This window comes from Erythrolamprus reginae, chromosome 11, assembly GCF_031021105.1.
Source record: "Erythrolamprus reginae isolate rEryReg1 chromosome 11, rEryReg1.hap1, whole genome shotgun sequence".
In the NCBI taxonomy this organism is placed as follows: domain Eukaryota; kingdom Metazoa; phylum Chordata; class Lepidosauria; order Squamata; family Dipsadidae; genus Erythrolamprus; species Erythrolamprus reginae.
This window is the reverse complement of record NC_091960.1, coordinates 12,783,386-12,811,379: the sequence shown is the minus strand read 5'-3', so window position 1 is coordinate 12,811,379 and position 27,994 is coordinate 12,783,386. Positions and strand designations below refer to the sequence as shown.

Here is a 27,994-nt window from a genome sequence, read left to right as displayed (position 1 = left end):
CATTGTAACAGTGATATATATAGGACACATAACTAAGGTATATATAGTTTTTAATTTATTTTCTGTTTATTTTCTATTTCCCCTATTCAGGGAAAGAGGTGTTTTCATTACCTCTGTAATTCCATTGCAGATAAGGACTTGAGCCTTGGAAGAAAGTCCCGCTGTTCCCATCTGGATTGTGATTGGATTAAGAAAAGACAAATCCCAATGGTCCAAAAATTATTTTTCAGATCTTTATCCTCCAGCCCTGCCACAGATGAGTGAAGGTTTCCCATACTAAGAACATCTGGACAAAGTGCTTAAAAGGTACAAAAGTCACATTCAAACCTCTCACAGATTCAAGCATGGACATATCAGTTGTGACAAATTATTTTTTCTTTCGAGCATGGCTTTGTGATTAAGATAAATGTTACACGTTACATTTCTCCCTCAACTCCTGATTATAATTCATTTCTTACTCAGAAACAGGATTTTGGAAAGATCGTTTCAAATCAAGTGAACAGCGCATAAACCTATGCCGTGTTTAGGAATGAAATGGGTATATTGTGTATATTTCTTTAAAAATAAAACAAAAACAAATAAACCCGGAAACTCGATTTGGGAAGAATAGGTTTCTCCTCTGGGCTTCCTCGATTCTTTATCCTCAGTCCTGTTTAGCTTCCTTCAGTGCTTGAAGTCTTTCTAACAGTGGAGGGTGGGAATAATGCCACATTGAAAATAACCAGTCTGAAACGGGGAATCCCAGGTTATCTTTGTTCAACTTGATCAACGCAGAATATAAATCTTTCGCCTTTCCGAGTTTCTTGGCAAATGCATCGGCTTGAAATTCAAATCGCCGACTTAATACAGTCAGGCAAAAGGAAAGCAGCTGCGGTGGGAAAAAGAAAGAGGATGACACGGGATGAAATTTCAGAATGAGTTTCACAGTCTTTCCAAACCATTCCAGTTGCGGCCCTATTTGGACCGGGAGTCATTGCTCACAGTCACTCATGCCCTCATCACCTCGAGGCTTGACTACTGTAACGCTCTCTACATGGGGCTACCTTTGAAAAGTGTTCGGAGACTTCAGATTGTGCAGAATGCAGCTGCGAGAGCAATCATGGGCTTCTCTAAGTATGCCCATATCACTCCAACACTCCGCAGTCTGCATTGGTTGCCGATCAGTTTCCGGTCACAATTCAAAGTGTTGGTTATGACCTATAAAGCCCCTCATGGCACCGGACCAGAATATCTCCGGGACCGCCTTCTGCCGCACTAATCCCAGCGACCGATTAGGTCCCACAGAGTTGGCCTTCTCCATGTCCCGTCGACTAAACAATGTCGTCTGGCGGGACCCAGGGGAAGAGCCTTCTCTGTGGCGGCTCCGACCCTCTGGAACCAGCTCCCCCCTGAGATTAGGATTGCCCCCACCCTCCTTGCCTTTCGCAAACTCCTTAAAACCCACCTCTGCCGTCAGGCAGGGGGGAACTGAAACATCTCCCCCTTGCCCATGTTGTTTTGGTGTTAGATTGATTGTGTGCTTGTTTTTTTTAATATTCTGGGGTTGTTTTTTATGAATTTTTTAGTTTAAAATTGTAATTGGATTGGTGGGTATTGGATTTGTTATTATGTATTGTTTTTACCTTGTTGTGAGCCGCCCCGAGTTTGCGGAGAGGGGCGGCATATAAATCCAATAAATCTAATCTAATCTAATCTAATTCCCCCAAATCTCATCAAACCTTCCTAAGTCTAAAAGGGAAGGCGAAGTAGGTCATATTTGGTACGGATATTTGTTTACAAAAAGGAACTAGTTCTTTTCCCTTCCGGTCAGGCCTCAGATGCCACGCTCCCAAAACAGTATTACAAAGAGTGAAAAAAGTCACCTTAACGACTTTGACTGTAACATGGAAGATGGGAAGGTTTTGGAAAACTTTAGAGAAAAAATTCTGGCAGAGGGGTGAGAGGTGGAAGACTTCCTGTGTTTTTATGAGCTTCCTTCCAAATCTTTTTTAAAAGTTTTTTTTTTTTAATTCCCATACAGACATTTCACATATTTATCATCTCATTCCCCATTTCATTCTTTGCCGGGGTGGCACAGCAGGTAGAGTGCTGTACTGTAGGCCACTGAAGCTGACTGTAGATCTGAAGGTCAGCGGTTCAAATCTCATCACCGGCTCAAGATTGACTCAGCCATCCATCCTTCCGAGGTGGGTAAAATGAGGACCCGGATGGTGGGGGCCATATGCTGGCTCTGTTAAAAAGTGCTATTGCTAACATGTTGTAAGCCGCCCTGAGTCTAAGGAGAAGGGCGGCATAAAAATTGAATGAATGAATGAATAAATAAATAAATAAATAAATTCTTTTACAAAATCTTTACACATACAGTATTACCCCTAGATACGAGCATAATTCGTTCCATAAGGGAGCTTGTATCTCGAGGCAACTCGTATCTGGAACAAGTTGTTTTTCCCCTCCGAGATAACCAAAAGCAAGGATTCTTGCGCCACCTAGTGGACGCTTGGCTCGTATCCCGAATTTGAGCTCGGGAATAGAACAGAAATGTCTCTCCCCTCGTGGGTCATATCTTGAAATACTCGCATGTAGAAGAGCAGCTCGTATCTAGAAGTACTACTGTATATTCTATATTTATCTTATTGCTTTATTAGTTCAAGATTGCTCTTTTACCATCCTCCCTTCCTCTCTCATACAGTCCTTCCTTCTTTCTTCTTTCCTTCCTCTTTCTCCTTCTAAACCTATTTCCTCTTCCCTCGCTCCTTCTCTTCCCTACTTCCCCTCCTCTCCTCTCTCCTAACTCTCTTCTTCTCTTTTCTCTTCTCTCCTCCTCCTCCTCTTCCTTTCTTCCTTCTTCTTACTCTTCCCCGCCTGCTTCCTTTGCTGTACTGTCTCCATTTTTGGCAGTTCAATCTCACCAGGCTCAAGGTTGACTCAGCCTTCCAGTGGCTCATTGATAAAATGAGCTTAGAAAGAGAGCTGTAAAGCACTACGAAGCAGTATATAAGTCTAAGTGCTATTGCTATTATACATAGAAACATAGAAACATAGAAGACTGACGGCAGAAAAAGACCTCATGGTCCATCTAGTCTGCCCTTATACTATTTCCTGTATTTTATCTTACAATGGATATATGTTTATCCCAGGCATGTTTAAATTCAGTTACTGTGGATTTACCAACCACGTCTGCTGGAAGTTTGTTCCAAGGATCTACTACTCTTTCAGTAAAATAATATTTTCTCATGTTGCCTTTGATCATTCCCCCAACTAACTTCAGATTGTGTCCCCTTGTTCTTGTGTTCACTTTCCTATTAAAAACACTTCCCTCCTGAACCTTATTTAACCCTTTAACATATTTAAATGTTTCGATCATGGCCCCCTTTTCCTTCTGCCTTCCAGACTATACAGATTGAGTTCATTAAGTCTTTTCTGATACGTTTTATGCTTAAGACCTTCCACCATTCTTGTATACAATTTGTAATAGTGATTTGGGAACCAAACGTTCTACACGGAACGCAGGCAACTGCTAGGAAAGCAAACTCCCATCAGTTGAGCAAAATGCCAATCAAAACTGAAGTTTACCTCGTTGTACGGTGAGAAAATAAACTGAAAGATGATCAGCAAGCCTATCAGGGTAGGCTGGGTTTCGTAGAATCCAAAGGCAGCAAACAGCTCCTTTCGACCAATCAAGACCGCAAATAAGAAGAAACATAAGAAGGAGTTCATCTGAGAGAAAACAAGACAGTGAGTGTTAGGAACTTCTAACCACCTTGAATGTTATACTAAAAATGATCTATAATAAATGAGTCGGGCATTGAGAAGGAAACAGTAGCACACTGCAGCTGAGGTGACAGGCTTGGTTTTTGGCAAGTTGAGTACACAAAAGTATGAAGGTGCATTTAACAGGTGAACTATTAACAGCTAATCTTTCATTTTTATGCTTCTCATATCACGGTTGGATATCACATGCTGGGTAACTCATGAAGGAAGTGGGTGTTACAGTGTTTATATCCTGCCTGCATGGATATTGTTGTGGTTAGCTCTGGCCCAGCTCCTGCCCCAAGGACTGTGGATGTGGGGGAGAACATCCACATGCTGCAGGCCTGTTTTGCCCCCGGTGAAATCTGCTGATGAAGGCTCCTCTGACCAAGAAGACCTGAGTGACAGGGAGGAGGAGAGTGGGGCAGACAGCTCAGAAGGAGATCAATTATCTAGCTCCTCCTTGGATTCAGAACAAGAGTTAATGATACAGCCACGCATGCAGAGAGCGATACATAGGCAACAACAACTGAGAGATTATTATCAAAGAAAATGAGGCCACCTGTGGTTGGGTGGGGCTGTGGTAATTAGTGAGGCTGCTATAAAGAGCAGCCTGTGGGTTTGGCCATTGAGGAGGATTATCTGATCCTTGTGTTTCGTGACTGCTTTACTGACTTTGACCTTTTGTGTGCTGATTTTTCCCCGCTTTGAAACTAAACCAGGGCAAAGTTTCACTTTGTGAAAGAAAAAGGACTGTGAATTGCCTCACAGCTGCAATCTAAGTATCACAGAACTGATAAGGGACTTGTATAAATTACTAGTTTGTTTGGAGACAACTGCTCTTTGCTATACCAAAAGAGGGCTTGGTTTAAGTGAATTTTCATTATAAAGAACATTGTTTTGAATTTTCAAACGTGTGTGAGTCTGAAATTTGTACCTGTGAATTTTTGGGAGGAGTCTACCAGAGAGCCCAACAGAACAGATATACTCCTGGAACATCTGGTTGGCTACCATAGGCATTGAATACTGGACTAGAGGAGTATTTGGCCTGTTCTGCCATAGCTTTTTCTAAGTCTGCAAAGACAGGAACTTCTCCTATTGGATTGCACACTTCTATGGATAAAGATATATTCTTTTATAGAATGTGGAAGCATTCCAAAACTCCAGAGGGACTTTTTTGATGTTGTTTGGCTATGCACCTTCTTAATTTATGTGTAAAGTAACTCTTGAATAACAAGGATATGCACATGGAAAAGTTTATGAGAGTAGTTATGAATAATTATTCAGCCATATACAGATATGCTAACATGAATTAAAGTTTACTTTAAGAAATAGCACAATCCAATACAACAGTCCAGGTCATACACGTAATAGTCAGAATAACGTTCCAAAAAATATACAATTACAAAGTCGTCTTACCAATTGCCTTTGTCATTTCCAGTAAACAAAGATAAAGCTTATCAAAGAAAGTACAGTGGTACCTCGGTACTCGAATGCTTTGGTTCTTGTACATTTCGGATAACGAACAAAATTTTCGGCAAAAATTTGCTTCGGTATCTGAACAAAAATTCGGATACCGAACAGCCACAGAAAATTTTGTTCATTATTCGAAATGTTACCGCCGGGGGCTGCTGCAATCCCAGCAGCTTCAGGGGGCTGAGGAGCTCTATAAGAGCTCCAAGCTGCAGGAAGGGTGGGGGCGGCTGCAATCCCGGCAACTTTGGGGGGTTCCTTTCCTCATTGCTTCCTCTTATTACCTGTAAGCAGCTGCAAAAACTTTCTCCTTCCCGGCGGCGGCAATGGCGGCGGCTTCCCTTCGAGTAGCAACAGCGCTGGGAACGTCACGTGATGAAGGGAAGCCGGCGGAGCCATCTCAGCAGTTGCCGCTGCTCCAGCAGCTTCCCTTCATTATGTGACGTTCCCGGCGCTGTTGCTCCTCGAAGGGAAGCCGCTGCCGGGAAGGAGAAAGTTTTTGCAGCTGCTTACAGGTAATAATACGAAGCATTGAGGAAAGGAGCCCCCCAAAGCTGCCGGGATTGCAGCCGCCCCCACCCTTCCTGCAGCTTGGAGTACCAAATTTATTTATCCCATAGGAAATAAAGAAAATAGATTTAATTGGTTCCCAGCGAGTTAACAGGGGCTGGGAACCAATTAAATCCATTTCCATTATTTCCTATGGGATAAATAAATTCGGTACTCGACCAAATCGGTTCTCGACCACACTTCTGGAACGAATTGTGGTCGAGAACCAAGGTACCACTGTATGTCAGAGAGAGTATGTCAAAGAGAGAGAGCTGTGATCTCTAGCTCCCTCTTATGGCAGCCTGCAATAGTGAGCATCAATTATGGCGGCCACAATTAACAAATCAGAAATAGTATACAGTTAAAGCTACATACATCAACACAGTTAAATCTACAGACATATATTAGTGGTTTATATATTGCCAACCCAACAAACCTTACTCAAAGCCAGCAATCTTTCAGGTTGTTCTATTGACAACCAAGCGAAGGTTGAAACATAAAATGGAAGTTACAAATTATAAATAAAAGCAACCTCTTTTCAGCTGTGATCCAGTCCACTGATACCTGCTGTGTACTTCTCTAGAGTAGTTTTTATAACTTTAAAGAAAGGTTAAAGATTTAAATTTCCTATGTAATGTGTCATTTAGTCTGTTTTAACAACATTGCCCAAATCTTGTATACCTCCTCATTCCATCCCCCACCCCCAATTATACAACAGAGAGATAAGAAAGCAGAAAGTGAGCAGACAAATGGAACCACTTTATTTTCTGAATAAATAGGAACAGTAGATAAGTGCCTAATTGTTTCTTACATACCTGGCTAATTACAATATTTTTAATGGTGTGGCCCAGTTTCCAGTGTCCCAACTCATGTCCCAGCACAGCCAAAACCTCTTCATTTTTACAACCTTGCTTCTTACTCTAGACATGCGGAGAAAAATATAAATCCATCTCATTAAACTTGCGGACATGCACACACTTATATGAATGATAAGACACAATGTTCTTGTTTGGATTACCAGATCTAGGTGGATTTTAAAAAGGATTTTAATGAGGCAAGACCTAAGATGCTCATAGCTCCTTTAAAAATGGGCTAGATAATTACTTTTGTCTAATAATAATAATAATAATAATAATAATAATAATAATAATAATAATAATTTATTACATTTGTATGCCGCCCCTCTCCGCAGACTCGGGGCAGCTCACAACAATAATGAAAGCAAATACAATGTAACAAATCTAATATTAAAAGAAAGTATCTAAAAATCCGTCATTTAAAAAACATACAACACAAGCATACCATACATAAACTCTATAAGCCTGGGGGAGATGTCACAATTCCCCCATGTCTGGCGATATAGGTGGGTCTGAAGCAATTTACGAAAGGCAAGGAGGGTGGGGGCAGTTCTGATCTCTGGGGGGGAGTTGATTCCAGAGGGTCGGGGCCGCTACAGAGAAGGCTCTTCCCCTGAGGCCCACCAGACGACATTGTTTAGTCGACGGGACCCGGAGAAGGCCAACCTTGTAGGACCTTATCGGCCGCCGGGATTCGTGCGGCAGAAGACGGTTCCGCAGGTATTCTGGTCCAATGCCATGTAGAGCTTTAAAGGTCATTACCAACACTTTGAATTGCGACCGGAAACTGATCGGCAGCCAATGCAAGCCCTGGAGTGTTGGAGAGACATGGGCAGATCTAGTTAATCCCACGATAGCTCTCGCAGCTGCATTCTGCACGATCTGAAGTTTCCGAACACTTTTCAAAGGTAGCCCCATGTAGACAGCGTTGCAGTCATTGAACCTCGAGGTGATGAGGGCATGAGCGACTGTGAGCAGAGATCCATAAATGTTGAACTAGCTATTTTACCACTTAAAACTACATTTCCCCAAACCTGGGCGAAAACTGTCAGCTTTATCCATTCTGTTGTCTTTTAATTGGCCACAAGTCGACACTTATGATTCCTACCAATCATAAAAGGCATCACTAAGGCACAAAAGGTATAGCCTTCAGCTAGGAAAACACTGCCTACCTTTGTACACATAAAGGTAACTTTCTGCAAACTCAGAACTGGAGTAGAAAACAAACAAACAAATGAAGAAATACATATCTATGTTTGTGTTATATAGCAAAACACAGGGTGTGGCTAGCTGATGAGGCCAGAACAAGGCCGAAATGGTACCATCCAAGTCTCCCTTAATTTTAAAATTTCAGCTAAAAAACATTTGATACATACAGAATATAGTTGTCGGCTATGAATAAATTAACTGCCTTGAAATGGTCCTAGGTTGGGCCTAGAGGCAAAAAGGAGCTGTGACGTTCCTTCAATATACCAGGGTGATCCGACATAAAAAAAACATATAGCCCCTCCCTGGTACAGAGCTGGAGGGATCAAGGTCTGGTGGCTCAATTGCTAATTCTCTGCCTTACAAGGCAGAGGCTGCCAGATCGAATCCCAGTAAGGAAGGGTGTGGCTAGCTGATGATTCATTATCACTTTAGTTTTAATAACCAAAGATTCTGTTTGTGTCCTCTGAATTGTTGCTTGAGCTTTCCTTTTAGGCCACCTATCTTTGTTACCTGGAAACTTTGGATCAGGCCTGTCAATAATAACAACGTAAACAAATCAGGGCTCACTTTGGTTTTAGCCTTTGTCTCGGGGCCTCCCTCATCTCCTCCAGCTACCTGCGTGTCCACACCAGGCTCTTCAGGATGCTCTTTGTTAAGGGCGGAATAATCTTCCAGGAGAGTGTCAAACAACACAATCCGTTTGTTCTTGAAGAAACCGTAGAAATAAGCATTGCTATGGGAAGAACGTTTGGAACCTGGGGAGAAAGAGTAGGTAGGGGGAAATTCCGTCATATTACATCATTCTAGATTTTATGAAGGAGGGGGCTTAGGAGTATAGTGATACCTCGTCTTACAAACCCCTCATCATACAAACTTTTCGAGATACAAACCCGGGGTTTAAGATTTTTTTGCCTCTTCTTACAAACTATTTTCACCTTACAAACCCACTGCTGCTGCTAGGATGCCCCGCCTCCGGACTTCCGTTGCCAGCGAAGCGCTCTTTTTTGCGATGCTGGGATTCCCCTGCAGCATCGCAAAAACACGGAAGTGCAGAGGTGGGGTTTCCCATGGAGGAGAGCCGCAGGGGAATCCCAGCAGCGCAAAAACGGGCGCTTCGGCTGGCAAAAGGGGTGGATTTTGGGCTTGCACGCATTAATTGCTTTTCCATTGATTCCTATGGGAAACATTGTTTCGTCTTACAAACTTTTCACCTTAAGAACCTCGTCCTGGAACCAATTAAGTTTGTAAGACAAGGTATCACTGTATTTGGATTTTAGCATCAGCCAGTACCTCCTGTTAAAGATCAGTAAACTTGCCTGGGTATAAAACTGTTCAGTTATTCCAGATGCACACAGCTGCTGATCCAACCTCACGGGCTGTAGTGCAATTGGAAAGGTCTGAAATCACGTTTAGCATCCACATAGCTTTAAGGTTGAGGGCCAGACAGAAGCTATCTCAGATTGTGTAACTGCAGCGAATAGTTTCCATGAAGCATGGAGAAAAGTAGCACAGGCAGAATAAGGCATAAACGTCATGGCTGTCTTCCCTTGTGGGGCTGCTTCATGAGACCATTCACCTAGATCAGTGATTTTCAACCTTTTTTGAGCCATGGCACATTTTTTACATTTACAAAATCCTGGGGCAGATTGAGTTTGGGCGGGGGGGGGGGGGCGGCTAAAAAAAGTTTGGACAATTTTTTTTCCTCTCTCTTCCCCCCTTCCACTCTATTTCTCTCTCCCTCCCTCTTTCTCTCCCTTCTTTTTTCTCTCTCTCTCCACCCCTCTTTCTCTCTTCCTTCCTTCCTCTCTTTTTTGCTCTCTTTCTCCCTCCCTCCCTCCCTCTATGTCTTTCTCTCTCCCACCTTCCCTCCCTCTCTTTCTCTCTCTTTCTTTCTTGCTCTCTCTCTTGCTTTCTTTCTCTCTCTCTTTCTTCCTTTCTTTCTCTCTCTCTCTCTTGTTTTCTTTCTCTTGCTTTCTTTCTCTCTTGCTTCTTTCTCTCTTGCTTTCTTTCTCTCTTGCTTTCTTTCTCTCTTGCTTTCTTTCTTTCTCTCTCTCTTGTTTTCTTTCTCTCTCTGAGCTTCGCGGCACACCTGACCATGTCTCACGGCACACTGGTTGAAAAACACTGACCTAGATCAGGGCTGCGGATGTGTCACATGCTGGCTAGGCCCATGCCCAGTTTAGCGAAGGGGGGGGAAAATCTCGATATGTCATGTGAGGCTGCCATGACGATGCAAATTTGACACCCCTGATCTAGACAGGATCATACTGCTTAACCTGAGGAAGGAGGCAACACCGTGTGCCAGCAAACTCTATGGAGCATTCTTTCTATACCAAACGGAGCGAAGGCCCGCCTTGACAACACTGCAAACCTTTAAGGTGACTCTGAGGTTTTAAGCACTTAAGGTAACTCCTCCTCAGTCTGGATGCTCTCCAGGTAAGCAGACTTCAAATCCCAGAATTCTCAGTAGCTATCAAGCCCATTTAGAGGACAGCCAGGCTGGAGGAAACTGGGTTAAGATCTAGATGTTCAGCCTACATAGTGTTATGGTTCAGCCTGAGTCAGATCAAAGACCAGGTGCGTCTCTGCTGGCTCCATGCCCGGTGGAGGCTGAGAGTGGAGAGGAGAGTTCTTGGCAGTCAGACAGCAGTCACGAAAGTGAAGGTGATGCAAGGCCTGAGAGCCCTGGGGAAGGTCTCTCTCAAGCAAGTAGCTTGGATTCTCTGGATTCCTTAAGAGTCTCTGGATGATGAAGCACAAGCTATCATCAGTAAGCGACAGAGACGCAGAGATCAAAGGAGAAATCAACTGCGCAGATATTATCAGCGCTGAATGAGGTGTGGTCCTCATTAGCAGGGAAGGGTTTATAAGGCATGCGAACCCTTTCGGCAGCGTGGAGTGTTATCAAAGGGGAGTTGGAGTTATCTGCCCTTTCTCTCAGTGTTTTTGTTCCTGGCTCGTGGCCCAGCAGCCTTGAAGACTGGTGGGAGGTGTGTGTGTTTGTTAGATTAACAGCCTCGTCTGGCATTAAGAATCCTGTGTTCCTGTATGAACAATTGCCTTCGTGTATCTATTTGGAGTTCCAGTGTTTTCCTGATCTGTAAGGACATTTTCTGTTGGCTTCTTTTCTCTTTATCATTATAAAACTGTGTTTCGATTCAACCGGTGTGTCTGGGTTATCTTTTTGGGTTGGTCATAGCTTCCGGAGTGACCCAGACAGAAAACATAGTACCAATTCAAGGGCTGAGATTTGTTGCAGGTGCTTGTAAGGCTTATACTGCCAATGTTGAAATGCTCTGAACATTACTGCTGGATTATTGTTATGATCACTAAATATGCTCACCTACAAAGTAATGGGCTAAGATCTCAGGAAGCACACCTGGAGGAATTCACGTTCTTCCTTTAGGGCTGAAGCGTGTTTCCATGGTCAGCAAGCTAAGGTTGCCTCCCCAATTTCAGAAAACCAGCATAGTTTGGCAAGACAGGTAGTCTTTGACTTATGACCACAATTGAGTCCAAAAATTCCATTGCTAAGCAAGGCAACTAAGTGTGTTTTGCACTATTTTAACAACTTTTCTCGCCATAGTTGTTAAGCAAATCACTACAGTTCTTAAGGTAGTAACACTATTGTTGTTGTGTTTGGGCCTGGGCCAGCCGTTGCTCCCACAGATGGGAGAGACGCGGCACAAAGTGAATGCGAAAGCAGGCTGACAGCCAGGAAGATGTGGCAGACAGCCAGGAAGACGTGGCAGACAGCCAGGAGGACGAGGCCACTGGTAGGCAGGATTCAGCAGACAGCCCAGGGGATTTGGCATGCAGTCCCTCAGACAGTCTTTCGTCCCTGGGTTCTTCTGCAGATCAATATATTGATCTGCGTAGCCAAAGAGCTATACAAAGAAGGGATCAATTGAAGGAGTATTACAAGTCATTTTAGTAGCACCTGGGCTGGGTGTGGTTCTTATACTGAGGGCTGGGTGTGGTTCCCTTAATGAGGGCTAAAGGGATAAAAGGGAACAAAGGCCAGGGCAAACTGTGGCTGTTTATCTGTGTTATTTTGTGGTTCCTGCTCTGAAGTTTCTGTTCCGTGCCGTTGCAGTTTTCAACCCAGCTTTTTCAGACAAGTGGGAGGTGAAAACTCTGGGACTTGCTCTTTGCTCCAAAGATTCAAAAGGACTCCTGAAACGTCTTTGCTCATTCCAGGTTGTCTTTGTTTGTTTTTTCCTGTGTTTTTGTATGCGGCTGAAGTAAGCCTTGCACTATCATTGTTTTCGGACACTAAGAACTGTTTTTGAGTAACCCTTTTTTGTTTATCTAATACAAGTTTGCTCATTAGCACAGCACGTGTGTGTTTGATTTCTTTTCCTTGGACTGTTACGCATTGCCTGAGCCCAGTCAGGCAGAACAATTGTTAAGAGAATCTGGCTTCCCGCATTGGCTTTGCTTATCAGAAGGTTGCAAAAAGGGATCACATAACTCTGGGACAGTGCAAGAATTGAATTTTGAACTCATGATCACTGTCGTGTGAAAAATGATCATAAATCACTTTTTAACCTGCTGTTGTAACTTTGAACAGTCATTAGAAACAAAGAAACATAGAAGACTGACAGCAGAAAAAGACCTCATGGTCCATCTAGTCTGCCCTTATACTATTTCCTGTATTTTATCTTACAATGGATATATGTTTATCCCAGGCATGTTTAAATTCAGCTACTGTGGATTTACCAACCACGTCTGCTGGAAGTTTGTTCCAAGGATCTACTACTCTTTCAGTAAAATAATATTTTCTCATGTTGCCTTTGATCTTTCCCCCAACTAACTTCAGATTGTGTCCCCTTGTTCTTGTGTTCACTTTCCTATTAAAAACACTTCCCTCCTGAACCTTATTTAACCCTTTAACATATTTAAATGTTTCGATCATGTCCCCCCTTTTCCTTCTGTCCTCCAGACTATACAGATTGAGTTCATTAAGTCTTTCCTGATACGTTTAATGCTTAAGACATTCCACCATTCTTGTAGCCCGTCTTTGGACCCGTTCAATTTTGTCAATATCTTTTTGTAGGTGAGGTCTCCAGAACTGAACACAGTACTCCAAATGTGGTCTCACCAGCGCTCTATATAAGGGGATCACAATCTCCCTCTTCCTACTTGTTATACCTCTAGCTATGCAGCCAAGCATCCTACTTGCTTTTCCTACCGCCCGACCACACTGCTCACCCATTTTGAGACTGTCAGAAATCACTACCCCTAAATCCTTCTCTTCTGAAGTTTTTGCTAACACAGAACTGCCAATGCAATACTCAGATTGAGGATTCCTTTTCCCCAAGTGTATTATTTTACATTTGGAAACATTAAACTGCAGTTTCCATTGCTTTGACCATTTATCTAGTAAAGCTAAATCATTTACCATATTACAGACCCCTCCAGGAATATCAACCCTATTACACACTTTAGAGTCATCGGCAAATAGGCAAATCTTCCCTACCAAACCTTCCAATATGTCACTCACAAACATATTAAAAAGAATAGGACCCAGAACAGACCCGTGTGGCACACCGCTTGTAACCTGTCTCTGCTCAGAATACTCGCCATTAACAATAACTCTCTGATGTCTACGCTTCAGCCAGCTTGAAATCCACTGAACTATCCAGGAATTAAGTCCAATCTTCACTAATTTATCTATCAGCTCTTTATGTGGAACCCTATCAAAGGCTTTGCTGAAGTCCAGATAGGCAATATCCACGGCACCACCTTGATCCAACACCTTTGTGACATAGTCAAAGAAATCAATGAGATTAGTCTGACATGATTTGCCTTCAGTAAAGCCATGCTAATTTGGGTCCAATAAGTTATTGTTTTTTAAACAAAGACTTGTAAGTCAAGGCCTATCTATCTTCAGAATCAGAACCTGAGCACTCTATTCTCATACCTTCCACAACGTAAACTTTGGTGAGCGGGAAGTCTATCTCCTTTGCCATTGCCTCGATCTGCTGCTTGAGTTCTCCTTCGGGAAGTGGAATGAATTTGTCAAACAACGGAGCAATATAGTCAGCATAAATTGTGACAAGAACCTAGAATGGAGCAAAAGGATAGAACATAAATACCTTACAATGATAAAGATAGTTGTTCACTTAAAAAACCCAGCTTGCACTTTTACAGAGCAAGTTGGAAAGACATTAGCAGTGAAGTCATAATTCTATTATCCCATTTTATTGGTGTTGAACAAGGAAAAAAACACCACGGGGACATTTTTTAATATATAGTGACTGAGGCAAGGGTCCCCAAACTTGGCAACATTAAGACTTATGAACTTCAATCCCCAGAATTCTGGAAGTTGAAATCCACAAGTCTTAAAGTTGCCAAGTTTGAAGACTTGTGGAGTGAGGTAAAAGTTTTACACTTACAAAATTGAAAGAAATATTGATAACAGAGAATTGGATAATAAAATTGATGGAGCTCATAGAAATGGCAAAGCTGACCAATTTGGTCCATGGAAAAAGACTGTTTTAAAAAGTGGAAGTCTCAGAATGGAGTTTTTGCTGAAAGAAAGACTGAGTTGATGATTTAAGATGGAGAGGAAAGAATAAAATGGCCCTTATTAAACAGAAAGGTGGAAGTCAACATTCAAAATTTTCTTCTTTTCCCCTTCACTTTTCATCTTTTAAAAAAAATTCTTCATCCCTTTCTCATTTTTCCCCACACTTTTATTATAAAATTCAAATACAGTGTTCCCTTGATTTTCGCGGGTTCGAACTTCGCGAAACGTCTATACCACGGTTTTTCAAAAATATTAATTAAAAATACTTCGCGGTTTCCCCCCCCATACCACGGTTTTCCCCGCCTGATGACGTCATATGTCATTGCCAAACTTTCGTCTGCCTTTTAAAAACATTTTAAAAAATAAACTTTAATAAATAAACATGGTGAGTAATAATCTAAATGGTTGCTAAGGGAATGGGAAATTGTAATTTAGAGGTTTAAAGTGTTAAGGGAAGAGTTGGGATACTGTTCATAGCCAAAAATAGTGTATTTACTTCCGCATCTCTACTTCGCAGAAATTCGACTTTCGCGGGCGGTCTCGGAACGCATCCCCCGCGAAAATCAAGGGAACACTGTACTTTTTTAAAAAAAAAAAAGAAAATTACTATCTTCAAAGGAATAAAGAGCAAAACCTTAACAGCAGAGACCATTTTTGAATAATTCTAAACAAAACATTTGGCTGTTGTGAACTCACCAAGGAAACAACTAAAGTGAAAAGCCAGGCATAGATGAAGAAATAGTCTCCACCTATTTTGATGATATAAAGTAGGAGCGAGGTCACCGGCAGCAGAATACACTGTGTCACAATGAACTTCTTGATGGCATCTTTAAAAAAGAATCCCAGGGTCTATTAAAGAAAAGCATACATAATAAGCTGGGGGAAATTCAATTCAATTCACTTCACTTTATTAGATTTGTATGCTGCCCCTCTCCGAAGACTTGGGGCGGCTCACAACAATAATAAAAACAGTATAATAATGGAACAAATCTAATAATAAAATTATATAAAAAAACCCAACAATTTAAAAACCATTCAGCACATACATACCAAACATAAAATATAAGAAAGTCTGGGGGAGATGTCTTAATTCCCCCATGCCTGGCGATATAGGTGGGTCTTGAGTAACTTGCGAAAGACAAGGAGGGTGGGGGTCGTTCTAATCTCCGGGGGGAGTTGATTCCAGAGGGCCGGGGCCGCCACAGAGAAGGCTCTTTCCCTGGGGCCTGCCAAACGACATTGTTTGGTTGACGGTGAAATGGACTCCATAAATACCACAAAGTTACATTTCAAAATTATCCGGCTATTTTGCCTAGACAACTAAAATTGACAGAACATTAAAAACATCCCTTTTATTTTATTTTAACTTACTACACCTGTGTATAGTTTGCTAATTACATAGAAACATAGAAGACTGACGGCAGAAAAAGACCTCATGGTCCATCTAGTCTGCCCTTATACTATTTCCTGTGTTTTAGCTTAGGATGGATATATGTTTATCCCAGGCATGTTTAAATTCAGTTACTGTGGATTTACCAACCACATCTGCTGGAAGTTTGTTCCAAGGATCTACTACTCTTTCAGTGAAATAATATTTTCTCACGTTGCTTTTGATCTTTCCCCCAACTAACTTCAGATTGTGTCCCCTTGTTCTTGTGTTTACTTCCCTATTAAAAACACTTCCCTCCTGAACCTTATTTAACCCTTTAACATATTTAAATGTTTCGATCATGTCCCCCCTTTTCCTTCTGTCCTCCAGACTATACAGATTGAGTTCCTTAAGTCTTTCCTGATACGTTTTATGCTTAAGACCTTCCACCATTCTTGTAGCCCGTCTTTGGACCCGTTCAATTTTGTCAATATCTTTTTGTAGGTGAGGTCTCCAGAACTGAACACAGTATTTCAAATGTGGTCTCACCAGTGCTCTATATAAGGGGATCACAATCTCCCTCTTCCTGCTTGTTATACCTCTAGCTATGCAGCCAAGCATCCTACTTGCTTTTCCTACTGCCCGACCACACTGCTCACCCATTTTGAGGCTGTCAGAAATCACTACCCCTAAATCCTTCTCTTCTGAAGTTTTTGCTAATACAGAACTGCCAATGAAATACTCAGATTGAGGATTCCTTTTCCCCAAGTGCATTATTTTACATTTGGAAACATTAAACTGCAGTTTCCATTGCTTTGACCATTTATCTAGTAAAGCTAAATCATTTACCATAGATCATTTACCATATTACAGACCCATTGTACCATATTACAATTGCACAGTGGCAGATAAGACAGCACTCCAGAGGGTTAACGTCATTGCCCAGAAAATCATTGGTTGCCCTCTCCCCTCTTTGGAAGAGCTTTATAGCTCTCTCTGCCTAAAGAAAGTTCAAAACATTCTTAAAGACCCATCTCATCCTGGTCACTCTTTTTTTGAACTATTACCACCTGGCAGACAGTACAGGACATTAAAGACAAGGACAAGTAGGCTGAAAAACAGCTTCTATCCCACAGCAGTAACTCTACTGAATTCTACTGTATAGTGCAATATTAATGCAATATCAGGGATTTTCAATTCAATTGTACAGAATGTGAAGCATGTGCGTTTTTGTTGATTTTTATAGTTTTCTTATGTACGATGCGCACTGAAGATGGCATTTAATTTCATTGTACGAGGTGCAATGACAATAAAGTTACTACTACTGCTACCTCTTTCCCAAGTATGACAAAGCAGCACACCCAAAACCCCAAGGCACAAAAAGTTTACTTAAGATGGCACTGAAAGAGAATGTGTTTAGACATGCAACCAGGAAGTAGCTAAAATAAAACAGAAGAGAAAGGACATGGGCAAATCCCACAGCCATCTGTGGAACTAGGGCCCTTTCAGAGAGAGAGACAGAGAGCGAGAGAGAGAGAGGGAGGGAGGGAGGGGGAGAGGGAGAGGGGGAGAGAGAGAGGGGGAGAGAGAGCTCTTATCTGACAATAGATGTAGGATAGCAATTCCTCAAGATTTAGCTGGACTATAGTTTCCATCAGCAGTTAGGCAGTGTGGTCAGTCATGGATATCTTATTATTTATTAAATTTTGTTGTGATTCAGCCTGAGGCTCCTCAGGGAACGGCTGGAACTCTGCCGGATCCATGCTCAGAGGGGGAGGACGATTAACAGGAGGGGGAGGACCAGGCAGAAGAGGAAGAGGAGGAGGGAGAGCAGCCTGAGACCCCCGGGGGGGGAGCCTCTCCCCAGCGAGTAGCCTGGATTCATTAGATGAAGACGCCCAGGCTATCATAGATATGAGGCAAAGACGGGCAGCCCAAAGAAGGGGCCAATTAGCAAGGTATTTCCATCCCTGAATTGGTAACAGCTGGGTTTGGGTGTGGTTCTCTTCAGCAGGGTTGAAAAGGCAGGCCCGCCCTTACTGTATTGTGGAGAGTTATCTATTGGGAGTCCTGTGACCTTGCTTCGATTCTTGGCTTCTCTGATCCTGGCTTGTGGCTTCGAAGGCTGAAGACTTGGGGGAGGCGTGGGTTTTATTACCTCCAGTGTTGTTTTTGCCAGCAAGAATCCTGTTTTATTGCCTGGCCGTCGTGAAACCTCTGTGAAGCTTCATAACGTTCCTGTCTGTAAGAACAGTTTTTGTTACCTGTGTTTGCTTTCAAATAGATAAACTGCCTTTGCTTTTTACCAGTGTGTCTGGCTACTCTTTTTAGTTGGTGTTGGCGTCTGGGGGGACCCAGACAGAACAAATTTGTCCACAGCTAATTTCAATAAATTGACCATTGGAAGTTTACAGCATGAAACATCCACAATAAGGAACTGTAACACATGAGTAGGAGAATTCAAACAAAACATCCACAATAAGGTATTGAATTCTATCGTGAAGAGAAGGTAGAAGTAATGTAATACCTGCTGATTGAACCCGTGCTTTTCCTCAATGACAAAAGTATTATAGAGGCTCCAGGGCAGACCTGTGATCGCGGTGAAAAGTGTAGCAAGCAGGAGGAACACCAACGACTGGACAATCTGTGCATCAGAATAATGAAGAGGGGAATTGTTACAGATAAGTACAGTGTTCCCTCGATTTCCGCGGGGGATGCGTTCCGAGACCGCCCGCGAAAATCGAATTTCCGCGAAGTAGAGATGCGGAAGTCAATACACCATTTTTGGGTGTGGACAGTATCACAAGCCATCCCTTAACACTTTAAACCCCTAAATTACCATTTCCCATTCCCTTAACAACCATTTACTCACCATTATTACTGGTACTCACCATTGAATAAGACACTTAGTGATCCTGATATTTATAAACATAATTATTTATTAACAATAATTATTTTTTTTGTTATTTATTTGCAAAAATTATTAGTTTGGCGATGACGTATGACGTCATTGGGTGGGAAAAACCGTGGTATAGGGGAAAAAATGCGAAGTATTTTTTAATTAATATTTTTTGAAAAACCGTGGTATAGGCTATTCGCGAAGTTCGAACCCGTGAAAATCGAGGGAACACTGTATTATCCTTAGCTACATAATAGGGTCAGGCTGAGACTTAGTCCTACTTGCAAAGTCTTCCTAGAATATAAACGGAGTATCAATTGGTTATAACTACAGTATCTTGATTTTAATGGTTTAGCTTAAATATGACTATGTCTGAATTACAGCTTATAATTCCTATGCATTTTGGAGTTATGGTGAAATTATATCTTGGTGCAAATTGTTTAAAGTTCCTCTGGCCACTCAAAGCAGTTACTCCAATGTTTCTCAACTTTGGCAACTTTAAATTAGGTTAACCTTGGCAACTTTACGTTATATGGACTTCAACTCCCAGAATTCCCCCACCCATGCAAGTAGATCCAACCACAGGCTGTATGTTACAAACAAACCAGGACTCCCACAGCTGGGTTCTCTCCAAGTAAGCCACAATTATGCAAGAACAAATCATGGCTAATGGACTGGCATTTTATACATTTGCACTAGCCAAACTGCAAAGCTGTCACATTTATTTAAATTAATGCCACTGAACCCAGCTGCCCAGCTTGCATTATAAAGCAGCAGGCACTAGCCAAAGAAAGTCATGATGAAACATATCGGATGGAAATCTGCAAAATGTATAAATGTAGAAAAAGAATATTCTGGCAAACTTGTGTGTTTTCTGTTCCCTCCTCTTGAATTTACCAACCTGGTCAAACTAAAGATGATCCAGAAACCAGGTCTTCCAAACAGGAAGTTGTTGTCATGTTTGGGATGAATGCAACATTAACTTGCCACCTGGATGATTGATAGTTGTAAAGCTGCCCAATCAACCAGAGAATGGCAAGGGAGGCATGTTGATGGGATAGCACAGAATCTTTTGTTCCCAGAACAGGAAGCCTAAGACCTTCTTAGTTGTTACTAAGTGAGATTCTCTATCATCACAGCAATGAAGCAAAATTCAAATATATCTTCTCTTCTTCTTTTTTATTTGCATGGTCACAGTGTCAAAACAACATGAACTGCGCTAGAATACAAATGGCCCTTAGTGACTGTTCACTTAAAGTCAATGAGGAAATCTGGATTCGTTTCATGACTAGTCTCAGGCTTCTGACTCTATTTTGAGGTTCCGCAGAACAGTGTTTCCCAACCTTGGCAACTTGAAGAGATCTGGACTTCAACTCCCAGAATTCCCCAGCCAGCGAATGCTGGCTGGGGAATTCTGGGAGTTGAAGTCCAGATCTCTTCAAGTTGCCAAGGTTGGGAAACACTGCCGTAGAAGAATGTTTGAATAGCAATAGCAACAGCACTTAGACTTATATACCTCTTCACAGTGCTTTACAGCCCTCTCTAAGCGGTTTACAGAGTCAATATATTTATTTATTATTTGTTTATTTATTGGATTTGTATGCCGCCCCTCTCCGCAGACTCGGGGCGGCTAACAACAATGATAAAAAACAACATGTAACAAACCAATTTAATAAAATAACTAAAAACCCTTATTATAAAAACCAAACATACACACAAACATACCATACATAACTTGTAGTGGCCTAGGGGAAGGAATATCCTAACTCCCCCATGCCTGGCGACAAAGGTGGGTCTTGAGTAATTTGCGAAAGACAAGGAGGGTGGGGGCCGCTCTAATCTCTGGGGGGGGGGGTTGATTCCAGAGGGCCGGGGCCGCCACAGAGAAGGCTCTTCCCCTGGGGCCCGCCAAATGACATTATTTGGTTGACGGGACCCGGAGAAGGCCAACTCTGTGAGACCTTATCGGCCGCTGGGATTCGTGCGGTAGAAGGCGGTTCCGGATGTATTCTGGCCCAATGCCATGTAGGGCTTTAAAGGTCATTACCAACACTTTGAATTGTGAACGGAAACCGATCGGCAGCCAGTGCAGGCCGATATTGCCCCCAACAATCTGGCTCCTCATTTTACCGACTTCAGGAGGATGGAAGGCTGAGTCAATCTTCAGCTGGTCAGGATCAAACTCCTGACAGTGGAATGCAGAGTTAGGTTGTAATGCTACAATCAATGCACCACGGCTCTTTCAATTAGTTTGAAAAGGATTACGGAATTACTTTCCAATCTAGATACTATCATAGCTAGCTAGTATCCCCATCTATTCCACCTTCTAAATCAGATATTTCTTTGGTTTGTTTTAGCACACCTTTTCTTACATATCTACAAACAAAGGTTATTAAGGGATTACTTGGCGCTTTATCAGGTTAGCATTCATTTGAATCAAGCAAACCAACATGCCTACCTCATATTCAGGTCCAAAACCAGCACGATTTGAAATGTCACCAGATAGAGACCAAAGAAAAGGAATTCCTCCAGAAAGAAGAATTACCTGTAAGAATAAAAATACGATTTTATGGAAAAGGCTAACATGATTAATTAATTGTGGGATTCCAGAAATCAAAGAGGTAAAGATTCAAAGCTGCATTTATTTAACTATAAACCTTATTGTGTCAATCAATTAAAAGCCAAAGTTGATGTGAGCCTAAAGCTCACTCATGTACCAGCAAATAATGTAATGCTGCAGATTAATCACCTGAGCACTACTTTCACTGATTTTTTTCCCCATTCTCTAAACATTAGAGATGGGAAAAAAGAGGGAGGGGGAGAGAGAGGGAGAGAGGGAGAGAGAGAGAGAGAGAGAGAGAGAGAGAGAGAAATGGAAGTATTATAGACAAAATGCTGCATAAGATAGGAAGGGAATCAAGAGCATAACCTAATTCTGCATTAGCTAATAAACTTGTAGCATTTGTGGCTAGCTCTTGCTCTACTATCTATTGTAGGAACGGACCAACTCCCAGAATTCCTAAGCCAGCTGACCCACCCCGAACTATTGTGTCCTTCTCTCTTTTAAAAACAAATATTTTTATTGATTTTATAATATAAAACACACAGCATATAACAAGTGCTCAGTGATTAGTGCCTGCCACCAGACAACTTCCGCACCCCTCCACCAAAATGGGGGCATGTTTTGTACATACCATTTTAACTCAAGAGCAATATATCTATATTTATATTATATTATAAAGTGATTCCAATTTACTCCTTATAATTTGGTCTCGAATTCTACTGACCATATATCCTCTTACCTTGTTCCATCGTCCCATCAGTTCCTGCAGATCAGTTTCATTGGCCAAATTCATCCTCTTATCCATAATCTCAAATTGAATGTGATCCACCATATACCGATACCAGTTTTGTATTGTCCATTTTGTCACATCCTTCCAACGTAAGACTATTACCGCCTGAGCACTTTCTATCACTGCTTCTTTTATTTCTCTAAATTCTCCTATCTTGTTCCTTTTGACTAATACTGCCATTTCCTTCGTAATTGTGCATTGTATATTTAACATCCTATTAATAACCTCTTGCAATTTTTTCCAAAAGTTCTGCACTACCGGACATTCCCAAAACACATGCATAAACACTACCTTATCTTGACACCCCTGCCAACAGGTATTCTTAATATTCTGCTGAAAGTATGCAAGTTGAACGGGTGTGTGATACCACTTATGTAATATTTTCCTTCTCATTTCCCTAGCCCTTATATTCTTAATTTTCCTTATATTCTCCACTATATTTTTCATCTCTTGCACATCTACTTGTAATTCACTCTGCCACCATTTAGTCAGTCCTTGGATCACACACCCGTCTGCCTGCACTAACATTTTATATATATTGCTTGCGCCTTGGTGCCCTCACTTTTTTATCTTATTATTTTCTCTAACTCTATCTCTATTGGGTCCTTCTCTGTTATTAACATTCAGTCCTTGAAGGGGATAACTTCAGGAAGTGTTAGCAGAAGGAGGAAAAGTCACTCTCAATTCTGCCTGAAGGAAATCTATCTGGGCTTCGTAGCATTTGCTTCCAATACAAGGTCTCTGTCATTCAATATTCTATGAAGAAGAAGAAAAGCCCTATGGATTTCTACATTCAATCACTGAATAAATCCTTCTGGCATTTTTGTACAATTCCTTTGTCAATATTCTTGTACATACATGCACACACACTCACAAATATACATGTTAGAATACATTCTAACTCATAAAAAAAAATACATGAAACCAAAGATACCTACCGTTCCCTCTAACTCTGAGTATAGTCCTGACCAGAAGCTGAATGCACTTTTATCTAATTGGTAAAGACGGGATTTTTCAAACGTTTCTGAGTCCATGATTGGCCCTAATTCCAGTGGGACATGGGTGGTTGTCCTGTAAACGGTTCTCTGAAACATTTAAAAATAAGCAGTAATTTAGCTTGCATTTTCAAGAATGTTTCATGTGTCACTGGAAGTTCATTGTCCAACAGCACACGGATTCTTAAAATATATCATTTAACAATACCATGATTACAAAAGCACTCATATGCGACTACGGTAGTAAATACATCTCTAAATCAATGAATCCACGTTCTATGAATTAACTTAGTGGATAAAGAAAGAACCTTCCTTAGTTTACCCAATAGCTTTTACTGGATAGATCGGATTAACTTTTTTTAAGGCTCGGGGCAAAACTACTTGGAAAAACTGGTCTAAACTTGTTCCCGGGACTGCGTGACAAAAGAAACTCTGCTCAAGTGTAACATTCCCAATGTCAAACACTCTCAAGATACAAAAATATGGTTTCTATTTCACTGAATTTAAGAGGATCCACCCTAGAAAGAGACTCTATCAGGTAAGAGGCCCTTCTTAATACCCTAGGGCAGTGATGGTGAACCTTTATTTCCTCGGGTGCCAAAAGAGCATGGGCTCACACTATTGCACATGCGCGAGTGCAAACACTCATAATTCAATGCCTGGGGAGGGTGAAAACAGCTTCCCCTGCCCTCGGAGGCCCACTGGAGGCTGGAAACAACCTGTTTTCCAACTTCCGGTGGGCCCAGTAGGCTCATGTTTTGCCCTCCCCACTTTTAAACTTCCCTGGAAACTGAGGGGGGTAAAAATGCCCTCCCCATTCCCCCAGAGGCTCTCTGAAAGCTAAAAACACACTCACAAAGCCTCTGTACAAGGCAAAAACCACTGACCAGCACACACATGCATGTTGGAGCTGAGCTAGAGCAACGGCTCACGTGCCAGCAGATATGGCTCCACATGCCACCGGTGGCACCCGTGCCATAGGTTCACCATCACTGCCCTAGGGAAAAGGTCAGCAACCTACAGCTGTGGAGCCAAATAGAATAGAATTCTTTATCGGCCAAGCATGATTGGACACACAAGGAATTTGTCTTTGGTGCTTATGCTCTCGGTGCACATAAAAGAAAATATACATTTGTCAAGAACCATGAGGTACAACACTTAATGATTGTCATAGGGTTCAAATAAGCAATCAGGAAACAATCAATATTAATATAAGTCCTAAGAATACAAGCAACAAATTACAGTCATATAGTCATAAGTGAGAGATGGGTGATACAGTCATATAGTCATAAGTGAGAGATGGAATGATGAGAAAAACTAGTAATAATAGTAATGCAGCCTTAGTGAATAGTTTGACAGTGGCGAGGGAATCATTTGATTAGCAGAGGGATGGCTATTTCATCCTTCTGCTGCGTTTCCCTGACGCTGGTTGGCTCTACAATTGAAAGGGCTTTCGGTTAGGACAAATAGTAGAAAAAGGACGCCACACTAGGAGTAGACTCTATGGTCTGGTCAGGGTGGGGTGGGGGTAGGACAGGATTTCCAATTGGCTCCAGAATTGAAGGGGAGGGGGGAGTTTCCAGTTAGGACCTTAGTGGCTCTTTTGAGTGTTTAAAGTTGCTGACCCCTGCCCAAGGGAAAGGTGTGTAATTTTCATAAAGTGATATAGGCCTTAATAATGCCAGTGCTGAAGATTTAACACAGTATTAAATATGTATTTAAAACATGTAAAAACATGTATGTGTTTTCATGTACTTCAAGTTAAGACACCCAGCAGTTCTGCTGGGGAGAAGAGGACGACAGGCTTTGTAAAACCAGTATTGTGCAGGTAGCACTTCAGAAACAGCCTTTATAATCAAGCAAGGATTTCCTTACGTCCTTAATTATTTAGGTTTTGAAAACCAGGACACCACTGCAGGCTGGATTTCAATTCCCTACTTCCTACCACCTATGGGAGTCAAAATTCGAAAATACCCCTCAGGAAAACACCAGTTGAATCACAAAGAAAGCCTAGCACTGACAACAACTTTAATGTGAATGAAGCCTCTTGAAAGGAAGAGTATATCCTATACTTATAGCATCCCAAAGGTGCTTTTTTTTCAAAAGGCAGCTGGACTTTATTCACTTTGGCTGGAAGACTTCTCACTTCTCACCCAAGAATTTTCTTCAATTCACCCAAAGGTAATTGGTTTTTTTCAAGAGGCAACTAGACTTCCTGGGTTTTTTTCTTTGAAGATGTTTCACTTATCTTCCGAGAAGCTTCTTCAGCTGATCCTTTCATCCCTCACCATCCAGAATGTTCTTGGAGGAGAAGCGCAACATCTTCAAGCAAAAAACAAAAGTCCAGTTGCCTCTTGAAAAAGCACCTTTGGGACAACCATAACCTGGATGATCGAGAATCTCCACAGACATCCATCCTATAATGGTTTAGGTTGGAGTGATTCACACGGCATACCCCTTCCTAAGTGTGGACGGACTCCAATCCTATCCAAGCCAAAACCCAAGCAAGCCTCTGCCCAACCCAATTGGTCCTGTGCTGAAACATGGCTTTGCACCTATGGCTTGTACCTATCTAAGCTAGCTTGTGAGGTGGAGCTTCTTGCCTCACAATCACAGGGTGTCTGGGGGGAAGCATTTGGAAATTCTCTGACATTTCCCTGTAACTTGCAGTCTACTTAAGGCGCGTTCGTAGAGGACATCATACCAAACGGCTAAGCCGTGGAGAAATGTCGGTAGCTGAGGAAGCAAGTTGTTGCCACAGTTATGCTCATTTTTGTTTGACTCTGCCAGGCAGCGCAATCCTTTTTTTTAAACATGATTTTTCCCTGACTTTTAAAACTTTTAATACAGTTTGTTTCTTCCACCCTGATTTATTCCGGTCTTTTCCCACAAATTCCCTGATAATTCCCTGATATTTCCCGAACCACTGATTTCCCTGATAATTCCCTGATTTCCCTGTTTTCCAGGTTTGCCGGAGACCCTGCAATCAGGAGGTAGGTTCGGGCCTAGGTAGAGGCAGATGTAAGGCTCTCCTGCTTGGGCAGGGGATTGCACTAGATCAGTGTTTCCCAACCGTGGCAACTTGAAGATATCTGGACTTCAACTCCCAGAATTCCCCAGCCAGCATTCGCTGGGGAATTCTGGGAGTTGAAGTCCAAATATCTTCAAGTTGCCAAGGTTGGGAAACACTGCACTAGATGACCTTGCAAGATCCCTTCCAACTCTTGCTAATCTGATGAAAGTAGGATAACGCAGATGGAAATATCATATTGCACGAGTCAAAAAGAGGGCGGTGAAAATATTTACTGACCCCTCGCATCCTGGACATAAACTGTTTCAACTCCTACCCTCAAAAACGTCACTCCAGAACACTGCACACCAAGACAACTAGACACAATAACAGTTTTTCCCCCAAACGCCATCACTCTACTAAACAAATAATTCCCTCAACACTGTCAGACTTTTTACTAAATCTGCACTTCTATTTCTACTAGTTTTTCTCATCATTCCTATCATCCTTTTCCTCCCACTTGGGACTGTATGACTGTAACTTGTTGCTTGTATCCTAAGATATTTATTAATATTGATTGTTTCCTGATTGCTTATTTGAGGTCTATGACAATTATTTCTATTCTATTCTATTCCATATTTGTCATGCCGATCCGTTACATTCAAAAGAAGAGTGCCATCACTCTACTAAACAAATAATTCCCTCAACACTGTCAGACTTTTTACTAAATCTGACAATTATTAAGTGTTGTACCTGATGATTTTTGACAAATGTATTTTTTTCTTTTATGTACACTGAGAGCATCTGCACCAAAGACAAATTCCTTGTGGGTCCAATCACACTTGGCCAATAAGGAATTCTATTCTATTCTATTCCATATTTGTCACGCCAATCTGTTACATTCATAAGAAGAACGAGATGATAATGACAGAAGCAAGCTTTGGGAGAGCTGCCCGACGGCTTGGAAAACAAAGCCTTCCATCCACCGCCTGTGTCCCCCCAACGCTACCCGACATCCCGAGACAGAAGGCCCGCTCGGCGCACCACCAGGCGGCGGGGATGACCCGGCCCGAAACTTGACGGGGCTTGTCAAGCGCTCGCGGGGCTTGGGCGGGAACGGAAGGGAAGGCTCTGACCTGCCGCCAAGCGAGCAAGGCCTCCCACAGGTAGACCGCCCAGGAGAAGAGCAGCACGGAGCAGAAAATCCGGTCCTCCACGGGGCTCTCGGCCCAGAGATCGCCCAGCAGCAGCGGCATCGCCATGTCCGGCTTCGATTCGCCGCTCTTTCTCTCCCACAGAGCCGCCGGCCAGCACGCTTGAGCCGGCTTCCGGCTGCAGTGACACTAGCCGAACAAACTCCCGGAAGCAGTTTTCTCCCGAAGAACGTCCGGGGCCAGCGGCGCCTTCTGCATGTTTGCACTTCCGGTTCCGGAAAAGCAGAGTCAGCCATGTGCGGGGTTGGGATGAGGGAACAGGGGAGATGTATTTTTGTGCGCGCGCGTGTGGCATTCTAGATGTTTGTAGCCTGCCGTTTATGATTTTTTTTTTTTAAAAGATTTATTTGTTTGTATTTATATATCGCTTGCTCCCAAAAAGGACTCAGTAATCATAAATACAACAGCAATAAAAATACAACAATAAAATCAACAATGCAATAAAAAACAATTAAATTGCCTTCAAGTCTGTGTTTGTTCAGGAGACTTGCCTGGATTAGTCCCTCTACTTTTGAAAGTCGTTTGCCATTTGCCTTCCTAGGGCTGAAAGTCTGTGACTGGCCTAAGGTCACCCAGTTGGCTTCATGCCCAAGGCAGATCTAGAATTCAGAGCCGCCAGGTGCCTTTAACCACTACACAAGTGGCTGGGGAATTCTGGGAGTTGAAGTCCAAATATCTTCAAGTTGCCGAGCTTGGGAAACACTGCACTACACCACACTTGCTCTACCAAAACCTGCTCAATCTTAATAACTGTAAAGATGTGCAGATTTCCACTCCCAGG

At 42.2% G+C, this 27,994-nt stretch overlaps 1 protein-coding gene across 1 annotated transcript; it reads right to left on the bottom strand.

The window, feature by feature from the left end:
* Positions 1-33: 33 nt before the first annotated feature.
* ZMPSTE24 (zinc metallopeptidase STE24) lies at positions 34-27,377 on the bottom strand. The gene is made up of 10 exons (XM_070764878.1): positions 27,136-27,377; positions 22,933-23,079; positions 21,100-21,186; positions 18,270-18,386; positions 15,070-15,222; positions 13,765-13,906; positions 8,406-8,593; positions 6,588-6,692; positions 3,574-3,717; positions 34-868 (listed from the first exon to the last, which is right to left on the bottom strand). The coding sequence occupies exons 1-10, from the start codon at positions 27,259-27,261 to the stop codon at positions 644-646; spliced, it is 1,434 nt and encodes a 477-aa protein (XP_070620979.1). The 5' UTR covers positions 27,262-27,377; the 3' UTR covers positions 34-643.
* Between the last annotated feature and the right edge of the window lie 617 nt (positions 27,378-27,994).